Genomic DNA, 13246 nt, shown 5'->3' with positions numbered 1-13246 from the left:
TAAAGAATTGGAACTCAATAATTCATAATTATCAAAATTGATCATTCATTTATGTGTCTGTATAGACGTAGTTAGAACTCTTCAGGACCATTCTATATGCTATCATTATACGGCCTTCCTATGGTTGTTCAAGGTTTCATAGGACACGATGTGGCTACGGAATGTGACTTTCCAACTCCTAACTTAAGAGTGAGTATTTATTAGAGTCTCACTTTTGGGGAAACAAAATGTAAAAGTCTTAGATAGACTATAGGACTAGCAAATAATTTTCAATAATTGTACTAGTCAAGAGGAAAAACATTCTATTTTTGTACCATTTAAGATAATTTATACTAAAATAGTGTAGATCAAAATTCAAATCCATACAAAAATTTATCATAAAAGATTGTTGTGTATAAATATATGTGTTCATATGTATCTATAAATAATGTATTCATATGCACTACCAGATGCCTGCCCTCAGTTACAAACTTGCAATATCTAAACGTTACAATACAATCCTTAAAAATTAATTATTCAACCGTTAATATACTAAACAGGCCCCAATTGATTATCTTTTAATTACAGAAAATTATAGCACATGACACAACAAAATTACAGCAGAGGGTACTGAAAATAGGAGAATTTGTACAGGCTCTTACACGATATATTAGACTGTATTGGCTGCGTATGTGGATTGACAATCTGCTTCCACTCTCTTTACCAGGCATCATAGATGTTGATATTGATAGAATCTCTGATTGGTCAAGGATTGGCGTCGAAAAAGCTTCAAAAGAGACCATAGCAGTATGATCGCAACAGATCTGTCAAATCATCTCTTCCGTCTGTTGGTAACCATATCAGGGTTGCCTTTCTTCATCATCGCTACAAATTCATCATAATTGATTTTACCATCCTACATAGGAATGAAAAAGGAAGGTATTTTAGTCCAAAATGAGAAAGTAATGCTATAACATGGATTTGTTCTCTTACATGGGATGACACGACAATGAAATGACAACAGTTATCCTCATGAATTATACGTCAGTATGATTATCAATTAGAACGATCAGCTTAGAACCCAGTCCAAATTCTAGACTTGCTTCGGGCTTTAAAGTTATCTACTAAACAAACTTCTTTAGACACTTCCGGGCTTGCAGGACTGTCATGTTTATCACTTCTAATTAAGACATCTGATTTATGTACAGCATAAAGAATGAGTAAGAGGGGTCATATACAAACTATACATACATTGTCAGTATCAACTTCTGCAATTATCTCCCGTATTGTTTTTGCATCACCCATATTATATTTCTTCAAGGCTTGCGCCAATTCCTCCATGGTAATGTACCTAAATGATGAGTAGCAAATAAAAAACATCTACGGATCAGAACACCGGGATGTAAAAATTGTTGTAAGACAACATATCTCTTTTACTTGTACAACCCATGAAAGTTACCCGCTTTTATCCACATCAAAATATTCAAAGGCTTTGTATATATGGTCCTCTTCCTCCATCCTATTCATATGCATTGTAGCTGTGATGAATTCCATGTAATCTATGGTTCCATTACCATCGACGTCAGCCTGCATTTAAACTCCTCGTATTCAATGGATGAAACTCACTGCTATAACTAGAGTAATGCTATTTTATAACCGAACTGTCAGATTGAGCCATGATTCTAGGAACAAAATCAGTTGAACTGTGAAAAATGTTACGCGTATTTTATTCGCAACACTTAAATTTAACAGTTCCACAGAGTTTGTTCTAAGCATTATTATACACCATGGAACAAACGAAGACACAAGCGACATACCGCCTCCATTAACTGCTTGACTTCTTTCTCAGAAAGTCTAGTTCCCAGCTTTGGAAGACCGGTCTTTAACTCTTCATAGGTGATAGTTCCACTATTGTCGGTATCCATAGATTTAAACATTTCCTTTAAACCAATTATTTTTTCTTCAGAAAGGTTCTCGGCAATCACCTAAAATGAAAAGAAAATGTCATATGAGCTCCCAAGAACTAAGCCACAAAAAATGGAAAAGGAATTTAGGAGATGAGAACTCGGCCTTGAAATCTCACCCTTAGTGCTACTTTTTTTAGTTTGTTCATTGCCCTAAACTGCTTCATTCTAGTCAAAACAGCAATATCAATTGGCTTGTCAGAAGCTTCTCCATCCTCTCTCATCCAAGGATGATCTGCGGTGCATTCATAATTTTTTGGTTGAGTTCAGTTTCATAGATACAATACTTTCAACCAAAAAATAAGTATACCAACAATCTGAACAATAGAGGATTTATTAAAAATAGTCCAAACTAAGAAATCTATTCCCAATAATCCCAACTACAACGGATGAGGCTAAATCAACATCAATTCTAACGTTCTTTAGTTTCAAGCTACCATGGGAATAAATTCCCAATTTCAGAATCTTTTCTTAGACTTTGCATATTTATAATTCGGATTGAGACGTCACAAAAATCTAAGGGTTTACTTATTTTGCTTTTATTTTCTTTTGCCTTTTCAATGAAAATTATTTCTGTATAAGAAATTTAAAATCTGTAATAAATATTTTGTGATAAGAGTACAATAATTTTCAAAACTAATAGAATCTACATTCTACAGCCATTTAAATCCAGATCCAATGCTATATTGACCTTTTGTATAGCCCCCAAAAAAGATTTTCAGTTTAGATTAATTAAATCTATTTATTTCTTCAAAAGATAAGAGATTAGTAGTAAGCCTATTAGCTGGAAGGTCATGTTCATGAGCATTGATAACATTTTCACAAGTTCCAAATTTAGCAGTGTCTACAGTCAAACAGATCAAACAGTTTCACAAGTCTTGATGATGGAATGTGGAAACTTAAGTAACCACAGTGAAGACTTAAGACCACAACGTATAACATTGGAAATCATGCATATTGATGACCACAGGCAGTTTGTAAACATTTCAAAGAGAAGCAAGCTTTATGAGTTGGAATTCATGTCTTAAACAATCATATAAGTATAACTTACTTAAAGCATCAAGAGCGGAAAGTCTTTCCTTAGGATCCTGGCGCAACATCTTTGTCACTAGGTCTTTGGCACTGCTAGATATTGAGAACCATGGATCTGAATTGAAATCAAGATTGCCACGCAGAATAGAATCAAAAATTCCCTGCTCATTCTCTTCCAAAGAAAAGAAAAACAGTCATAATTGTGAATTAATAATCAGCAGATATTAAAGAAGTTATATGCAAATGGATCCCAACACCTAAAACAGAAAAAGGTAATTATATGGACAAAGGGAGCAAGAGAAAGCAAAACAGTTAACATGAAAATAGAGGACAGAAATATATACCTCCCCAAAACGGCGGAACTCCGCTAAGGAGGATGTATAATATCACTCCAGCACTCCAAACATCAGCTTCAGCACCATAACTACGACGTAAAACCTCAGGAGCTACATAATATGCACTTCCCACAAGGTCTCTGAAGACTTCTCCTGTAAACGTTGGTATAAACTGTTTAGATTAGGCAGACATAATAAATATTTGTAAAACGGCAGCAAAGACTGCACCGGTGAAGGTTACTTTGGCATCTGAATAAGGTCAGGTAAAGGGTGTTGTGGGGTTGGCCACAATCAGCTTATATTTTGTGAAATCTATTAACATGAACATAATTTTATTCCCATGGAGGATCCCCTATTTAACGACATGACAGATGGAATGGGGTAGAGCCGTAGAGTACAACAAAACAATATCATAGCCTTAAAACGAATGGAGTTGGCTAACACTGGGTAAAGTAAATAACTAATTTGTATGCAAGTGTCAAAAGGTTATCCTAAAGCAGGAAAGCCACATGAAGGTGAATCTTGGATGTGAGGTGGCTCACATGTGAGGGAAAATGTTGGAAATACTTCACATGTGAGGAAGATCCCACATCATATCCAAGAACCACCTACTATGTTAGGCCGTGCCAATTCGTCACATAATCATCCCGTGGGACCACTCATGCGAACACACCCACAGGGCAACCGTGGGCCCTTGCCCACAAACTCACGAGTAATAAGTGTTGAGTTGTACACACACTTGATGAAGTTCACTCTTTTCCAAAACCATATGGTATTAGGAGGATTACCCACCAACCATTATATACAAGTCCACCAACCATTATATACACACTTGATGATGTGGGATTTTCCTCACATGTGATGTGAAGCTTCTAGGTTGTAGACAAAAGAAATCTAAGAAAACCTTCCCAACTAAATCAATATTCGGAATTAGATAAATTTTGTTCTGAGATTAACCAGAATAGCATGAACCCTCACTCCCAAATTGAAACCCTAAACCTAAAAGGTTGACTTACCCATGTTTGACAGAGACAACCCCGATGGTTGGATCATGAAAGTTGAAGCTACGTGGAGTTTTATAAATTGACTGAAGAAGAAAGGGTGGAGACGACAGTGGTTAGCCTTGACGGAGAGGCCCTGGTGTGGTTCTAATGGGAACACCAGAGAAGATCGATTGTCCGATGGGAAGAATTGAAAGGACTATTGCAGCGCCACTTTCGGTCAGTGGTCCAAGGCTCATTATAAGAGCAATGGTTGGCGGTAGAACAAACCGGAACAGTGGTGGATTATTGCTTGGAATTTGTCGAGAGAGCAACCCACTTGGAGAAGATTCCAAATCGCTGTATTTGGGAGCCTCCATTAATGGGCTGGAAGAAGTAAGAAGGGATCTCGGAAAACATGAGGCCCACAACCATAGAAAGGCAATGGATTTTGCAATTAAAATAGATCAAAAGCTAAATGTGGGCCACAGATTTTTTAGGTGTCCATTAAAAGAAGGGTTGAATCTTATCCCATGACCTATTCATTCTCTCACCCACAAAAAAAACTTACCGCCTCCCCAAAATCCGATAACACAAAAACCTAACTACCCGAATTCCAGTATCTATTCCCTCAGAAGCCCAAATTAAAGTATCTCAAATCCCTCACTTCACAAACACAACCGACACCTTAATAATCACCCTAAGCTTAACCTTACCAACCAAGAGATCATGGATGAACGAGCCCGCGGACTTTGTTGTACCTGTGAAGAAAAAAGGTCTTATAACCACATTTGTAAGAATCGAAGGGAACTTAGTGTGATGCTGATAACAAATGAGGAGGATGGAGAAATGGAGGAGGACTGCGATATTGTTGAAGAAGAGGAGGAAAAGAATACCATGGCAGAAGTTTCATTGAACTCGGTAATTGGACTATCCAATCCGAAAACGATGAAACTAAAAGGGGGAATTAGAAGGCAGGAGGTAACTGTGTTGATAGATTCGAGAGCTACAAACAACTTCATATCATTATCCACAGTAGATCGCCAAAACATTATTATCATGGGATAAGGCAAATTTGGGGTTACATTGGGCAATGGAGAGTAAGTATGGGGAAAGGGAAAATGTAAGTATGTACAGCTGACCTTGTAAAGAATTCAGGTTTTGGAGGATTTTCTAATCCTAGAACTGGGAAAAATCGATTTGATCTTGGGCTTGCAATGGCTACAGAAGCTAGGGGAAATAGTCACTAACTGGAAAATTCAACGAATACGTTTTTAATGGGGACAAGGGGTAGTCGAATTGAGAGGGGATCTTTCTTTGGGGAATTCACAAATTTCCCTAAAGGCCATTGAATGAACATTAATGAAGGAGAAACAAGGAGTGTTAATAGAGTTGAGATGTGTGGAAATAAAGGAGAGAAAAAGAGTGGAAGGTTCCAGTAGCGATAGAGGAGGTAGTACAATGACACTACGCCATTTTCGAGAACCACAAAGGACTGCATCCATGTCGTGAGAAAGATCATGCGATAGTGCTCAAGAAAGGAACAAATTCGGTCAGTGTTCGACCATATTGTTATCCACAAATCCAAAAGATGAAATCGAAACGGTGCCTGATATTTTACAAGCCCAAACTATCGGTCCCTCAACCAGCCCATTTTCTAGCCCAGTGATTCTTGTAAAAATAAAAAAAGATGGCTCATTGCGTTTTTGTGCGGATTATAGAGCCTTGAATAAAATGACCGTTCCGGACAAATACCCGATTCCAGTTATTGATGAGTTGTTAGATGAACTTTATGGGGCAAACATACTCTCAAATTGGATTTAAAATAGGGTTACCATCAAATAAGAATGAAGAATGATGACGTGGAGAAAACCGCTTTCTAGACACACGAAGGACATTATGAATTTTTGGTGATGCCCTTCGGGATCAACAAATGCAACGTCGACTTTTCAATCACTGATGAATAAGGGATTCTGACCATTTTTGAGGCGTTTTGTATTAGTCATTTTTGACGACATTTTGACTTACAGTCGAACGGAGGACGAACATGGGCAACATTTACACATTATGCTTGAGACACTTAAAAAAATCAGTTGTTTGTGAATAAGTCCAAGTGTGCCATTGGAGTACCACATGTAGCCTATATTGGTCATATTATCTCTGGAGCTAGCGTGTCAATGGATGAAGAAAAAACAACAGCAATTTTAACTTGGGCCATTCCACAAAATCTAAAAGAGCTAAGAGGGTTCCTTGGATTGCCAGGATATTACCGTAAGTTCATGAAGAGATATGCTTCGATTGCTAGAACTCTAACCAATAAATTAAAAAAGGATGCATTCAAATGGGACACAGAAGTTATACTGCATTTGAAGCTTTGAAAGAAGCCATGATTAAGGCACCGGTTTAGGCTTACTCGATTTTGAGATAAATTTTGTGTGGTGATGGATGCTTAGGCAGCAGGATAGGGGTTGTTTTAGTCCAAGACAAACATCTAGTGGTGTTTTTTAGCAAAATTTTGGGAACTAGGGCCAGGTTAAACCCATCTACGGAAAAAAACTAATGGCAATTGTATTTGCAGATCTCAAATGTAGGCATTACTTGTTAGGGAGCAACTTTTTATGGTGAAAACTGACCAGTGCAGTTTGAGATTCCTTCTTGAACAAAAAGAGATAGAAGTTGAATATTAAAAATGGAGAACCAGATTGATGGGGTTCAATTTCGAGATTGTGTACAATCCAGGGGCTTCCAATAAAGCCGCTGATGCTTTAACGAGGAGAAATGAGAATGTATTGGAGTTATGTCATTTATGCAGCCACATGAGGTGGATTGGGGTATTCTGGATGCAGAAGTTAACCAAGATATCTTGCACACCAATTTAAGGCAGCGTATCTTGGCAAGAGAGGAAGTTTTGAAAGGGTTAGTGGAGCAAGGGCAACTGATATATAAAGGGAGTTATGTTCTACCTAAAACATCTTCATTCATTAAGGCATTATTAAAGAAGCATCATGACTCACCCCTAGGAGGACATGTGGGTGAAAGTAAGACCTATAGTAGAATTGCAGCTGATTGGTTTTGGGAGGGCATTAAGAAGTGAATTGTGGAGTATGTGAGAGCTTGTAGGGTTTGTAAGAAACAAAAAACAGCAGCATTAAACTCGTAGAATTACTCCAACCAATTCCCATTCCATAACAAAATTGGGAGCACATTTCCACGGATTTTATGGGACTTCCAAAATCACAAGGGAAGGATTCAATTTTTGTGGTGGTGGATAGACTTACAAAGTATGCACACTTTATAAGCCTCAACACCCTTTCACCGCGTATTCAGTGGCAGTAGCATTCATGAAAGAAATCGTTGGTTTACATGAACTTCCCCTCTCCATTATATCGAATAGAGACAAGGTTTTCTTGAGTCATTTCTAGAGAAAGTTGTTTAGATTGCAAGGGACACATTTAAAAAAGGAGTATGTTTCATCAATGGATAGCCAAAAACTTGGATGAATTGGCTCCATTTGGCAGAATATAAATATAATACCTGATGTCATTCTTCCACCAAGACAACTCCGTTTTTGGCTGTTTATGGAAGACATTCACCTCACCTTAGTAACTTTGGGGATAGAAACACTTCAGAGAGGAGTTTGGAGGTGATGTTATGTGAATGGGGTGCTATATTGGATGAGCTTAAATTCCACCTCTTAAGAGCACAACAAATCATGAAGAATAATGAAGACAAACACAGAAGGGATGTCTCTTTTGTCTTAGGGGATTGGGTCTTCTTAAAATTGCAACCCTACAAACAGAAGTGTTGGCTAAGAAATTCAATGAGAAGTCGGCGCCTCGATATTATGGACCTTACCAGGTTGTGAACAAAATAGGAGCAGTTGCTTATGAATTGCCCTTACCTCTCACAGTCGCATTCACTCGGTATGTCATGTTTTTCAGCTAAAGAGAGTGGTTGACCAGCATGTTGCAAATGAACTTTCAGCACAATTTAGAACTGGAATTGCAAGCCACACCCTCTTCTGTACAACAAGGGGGGTTCTCTAGAAGTTTTGATCCAATGGGGGACGTTGCCAATTTTATAAGACACTTGGGAGGAAGCCAGCTTTATTGATGACTGCTATCCGGCATTCACTTTGAGAACAAGGTGAAGCTCCAAAACAGGGGTATTGCTACACCGTATTCACAGATCAAGCCGTGGATTACACAGAAGACGAAAAGGAAGAAGCAGATTGCAAATGCTGAGTTGGCAAGAGGGAATATTTGATAACTAATTTTGATGTCATATTATAATGTAGTAAGAGAGAGGTGAGCAAGTACAATGTATGAGGTAGCAATTAGTTACATGAGGTGGCAAGGAATCTAGCTAAGTAGTATAAATAGCTAAGAAATAATGCAATGAGGAAAGCATACTGAATACAAAATACTTGAAGCTTGGAGTCTTTGATTACTCGAAAATCAGCCTATCTTCCTTATTTTTTCTCTTCGTGTTCTTCTTTTCTATCTTAAATTTCTTCTTTTGTTCTTAAAATTCTATTTGATTGTTGAGATGATAGTAGAATAGTTGCAGTATAATCATTGCAAAGGAATTTCATGTGTCAATCTTTGCAAGATCAAATAATTTCATATGTGTCCTCACTTAAATTTCAATGAACTTGCCTTTTAAGAACTTTGTTTCACATATAACTTATTTAAACTAGACTAAATTTCCTCAAAATAGATTTTCTCATTAATAAATTTTAAAAATTTGCTATGTTGTCTTGCTTTAGCAAGCTTTGAAGGCTTATTTAGAAGACTTGAAGTACCAAAAAGAATTTATAATTTCCATACTCTACAAATAGGATTGCAACTAAGACAAATCCAAGACAAGCATACTTCTAGTCTACCATTGATCTTTTTCCTAATGCCAACTAGATCAAGTCCACTACTTAGTTCTATTAAATAAAGGGAAATTCTACATGGTAGCATCAAACTTTCATGAAACGTTAGTGGTAGCACTTTCGTAAGATTTTCCCACATGATAGCATCCACTTTATTCCTTATCTAACTGTCATAGCATTTTCCGTTAAATTCTCGTCAATTTTCGTTTTATTCACCATTTTGACATTTCTATCCTTATTAAGTGTTGGTTGTTGTTTTTATAATTTTCCCTAAACCATTTTTAAGCTCTCAAATGTTAAATTCACCAACGTTTAATTCACCGTTTAATTTATCAACGCTCGCAAATGTTGTAACATTTTTATTTTCATTCAAATTGTTAGCATTTTAGACAAAATGTGTCTTAAGCACTTTTATATAAGCCACAATATTCACTTAATGTACTTAAATAGGATTATAAAGTTCAAAAAGTGCATTTCAAGCACTAATACATAAGTACTTAACTAGGGTAAATTATAAAGACAACAGTTTGAATGAAAACAAAATTGTCACAACATTTGAGAGCTTTGATGAATTAAATGGTAAATTAAACGTCAATACGGTGAATTAAACATTTGAGGGCATAAAGATGGTTTAGGGAAAATTATAAAGACAACAAACAACACTTAATAAGGGTAGAAACGTCAAAATAATGAACTAAACGGAAATTGACAAGAATTTAAGGGAAAATGCTACGGCAGTTAGATAAGGCATAAATTGGATGCTACCATGTGGAAAAATCTTACAAAAGTGCTACCATTTGCATTTCATAAAAGTTTGATGCTACCATATTGAATTTCCATTGAATAAAACCTCAATATCAACTAAAAGTTGCATCTTTGAAACATGGTCTGTAGAAGGATGTGCAAATTGATGATCCCCTAATAGACACAGAGCAACAGTTACTTTTCAATTCTGAATTTTTAGCGTGTTGGAAATACCATGTGAGTGGAGAGTAAATCGGAACATTCATAAATGCATCCTGGTGACCGGAAACCATATACTTCGTTTGCACTGTGAATAACCAAGTTGAGTAATCAATGCAAAAGATGGGGCAAGGGGGCAAAATAATAAAGCCAATGAGTTTAACAACAATTTTGAAATCAATTTGATAACATGAAGATGTAGGGATGGGCAAGGGTCTAAGACCCTACCCGAACCCTATTGGACCCTACCATTTTTTAAGGGTAAGGGTCTATTTTTTTTGGACCGTAAGGGTCCGAGTGCGAGTCTGGATCCAAAAAATATTATAACGTTCCGGGTCCCGGTCTTGGACCCTTTTTATTTTTTATATTTATAATTTTTTTGGGTTGGAGAGTATAATTTGTAACATTTGAGAAAATAAATTAGGCTTATGTATAAAACAATATTTAATCCCTCCTCATTTTATTTTATGTTTTTTTTTCTATATTTTTTTTTTCTCTTTTGCTGATATCAATGTCTCGATGACTCCATCAAAAAACTTCCCGAAACATGCCCCACCCAAAAAGCAGCATTCGGATGGTATGACGACTATATGTTCAGCTATTCGAATCAAACAATATTGGGAATCAATCAAGATTTACCTGCAATGATGTTATCTAATACTCAAAAATTAACTGATAATGTTAATGAGTTTAATCAAGTTCTGGGAGGATTATTACATAGTATTCAAAATAAAGCTGCATCTCGTGAATCTGAGCTTAAGTTTGCAACAGGAAGTTCTGATTATGGAGATTTTAAGAAGATTTATGGGTAAATGCAGTGTTCTCCTGATTTGTCTTATCAAGATTGTTTTACTTGTCTTGGGGATTATATAAATAGGCTTCCTGGTTGTTGTAATAAACTTTTTAGGGTCTGAGTCAGGGTCTAAATTTTTAGACCCTTAATATCAGTGTTCGAGTCTGGACCCTACCCTAAAATTAGGGTCTAGATCCGGGTAGGGTTCAGATCCGACCCATACCCTTAAATGCCCATCCTAATAAGATGTTGGATTGATCTTTGAAATTAATGCAATTCGAGAAGGACAATCTGGCTTCGACTAAGACGACCTCCAAAATGATTGATAATACCACTTGGCAATAAGATAATTGCCTAAATAATCCTATATTTCCGCAATCAGATAATTCCCTAAAATATTAGTCTTAGCAATTGACACCTTCCTCACAACCATACATGTGCAGGATTCTTTAGCAGTCTCACAACAATTAAACAACTTTTTAAAAAGAAGTAACAAAATATCTTAACTTAAAACATTCTTGAAACTTTCTTGTGACATAAAAAATTTTCTATAAACATTTCTAGATATCAGAATCTAAAAAAGATAACGAGCATTAGCCTAGCATTCTAAAAATAAGCATATTCCAACTAACACCCAAAAAATCGAAATCCACTCCCCAATTTAACTCAACTCTCCTTCACACATCACCAACTATACCACGCCGAACTTTTCCAAACTAATCTACACAAAGAGGTTATTTCCCAATGGCCATCCTTAAAAGGCAAATCTCTAAAACACAAAAATTAAGACTCATTAAGAAAATCATAAAATATAAGTAAAATTACCAGGCTTAAAGAAGACAGATAGACCAAAATCCGTAGCTTTCAATGGCGAATCTTCATGTGAGCTCAAAAACAAGAAATTCTCCGGCTTAAGATCTCTATGCATAACTCCCATAGAATGACAATTATACACAACAGTAACAATCTGCCTAAACAATTTAGCCGCTTCACGTTCAGAATAATGTCCTTTAGCAATAATCCGATCAAAAAGCTCTCCACCAGCACACAATTCCATAACCAAATTAACATAATGCCGATCTTCAAACGCACCTTTAAGTTCAACAATGTTTCTATGACCAGTAAGATGATGCATAATTTGAACTTCACGACGAACATCATCAATATCATCTTGATTAAGCAGATTACGAGTGGCAATTGCTTTACAAGCAAAGTGTTGCTCAGATTGTTTATGAGTAACTAAATAGGTTACTCCGAATTGTCCGCGACCTAGTTCGCGGCCGAAAGTGTATGTTGCACGAACATCCTCGATAGGGCGAGCTAGGACACGGCCGAGTTTGGAATTTGACGGTGGAGGTAGTGGTGATGCAGGTTGTGGAGATTGAGGTTGAGGTTGCTGTAATGGCGGAGGCGGCGATAACGTGGAGGAGAGAGTATCGTTGTTGGTAGTGTCAATGGAGCGGAGACGGGAGTGAGACAGAGTGGAAGGTAAGCCATTACAGTTCCCCATTGTTGACTGAGGAGAGAGAAAGGGAAAGGAATGAAGAAGTGTGAATGGAAGAAGACGCGGTTTTATGTGTTGGGAGAGAACTCAATGACAAAAAGGTCTAATTCAATAGTCAAGTCAAAGTATAGCTTGTCAATTTAAATAAGAAGTGGATAGCAATATTGTATGTTATTTTGGTCTTTGGACTTGTTTCAAGATTTTAGATGAATCCTATAATTAGTGATCGGCGAGTCTTTCTAAGAGACTGTCGTTTTTCATGCTCAAACAACAATTTGTGATTAGTGATGGTCACCGTTTAAGTTGGTTCGGTTCCATTTTAATTTATTAGGTTTTGGTTTCAAAATTTTGGAATCTGATTGGATTGTTGGGTTTCCATTCTAGATGGTTTCAAACAGTTCCTTGGTAAATCTAGCGGTTACAACTCTCGGGTTAGGCGGGTCGAACCATCGGTTCAATTCTTCTTTTTTCTTTAAATATAAATAGAAAATAATATAAAATATTATAATAACGTGGACGTACCTTTGTGATAACTTGATTCTTATCAAAATTCATTGCTAGTCAATCGTTATTAAAATATTTATTAAAAGAAGGAAAAAAAAATAAATTAATAAAAAGCGATAGAGATGATTAATAAGAAAAGAGGGAGAAAATGGACTTGAACCTAGTATCCCGAAGAAATACTAAGCTGCCTACGTATCCCAAATGAATCAAAGCCCACGTAGTTCTTATCATACCCTTTATTTATAGTTGTTGATTGATCATTGTTCGATATTCATAATCCTATTCTTCATCTTCATCATCATCTTGTTGGTTC

The 13246-nt window shown here is 36.6% G+C and overlaps 1 protein-coding gene across 1 annotated transcript; it reads right to left on the bottom strand.

Moving 5' to 3' along the window:
* Nucleotides 1-371: 371 nt before the first annotated feature.
* Nucleotides 372-12556, bottom strand: LOC130799730 (calcium-dependent protein kinase 1-like). Its single transcript, XM_057662933.1, has 8 exons — nucleotides 11751-12556; nucleotides 3320-3463; nucleotides 2995-3147; nucleotides 2063-2178; nucleotides 1797-1964; nucleotides 1439-1566; nucleotides 1231-1330; nucleotides 372-895 (listed from the first exon to the last, which is right to left on the bottom strand). The coding sequence occupies exons 1-8, from the start codon at nucleotides 12433-12435 to the stop codon at nucleotides 812-814; spliced, it is 1578 nt and encodes a 525-aa protein (XP_057518916.1). The 5' UTR covers nucleotides 12436-12556; the 3' UTR covers nucleotides 372-811.
* Nucleotides 12557-13246: the final 690 nt, after the last annotated feature.

The sequence above is a fragment of the Amaranthus tricolor genome, chromosome 14 (assembly GCF_026212465.1).
Source record: "Amaranthus tricolor cultivar Red isolate AtriRed21 chromosome 14, ASM2621246v1, whole genome shotgun sequence".
NCBI classification, from domain to species: Eukaryota; Viridiplantae; Streptophyta; class Magnoliopsida; order Caryophyllales; family Amaranthaceae; genus Amaranthus; species Amaranthus tricolor.
This window is presented reverse-complemented; position numbering and strand designations above follow the sequence as displayed.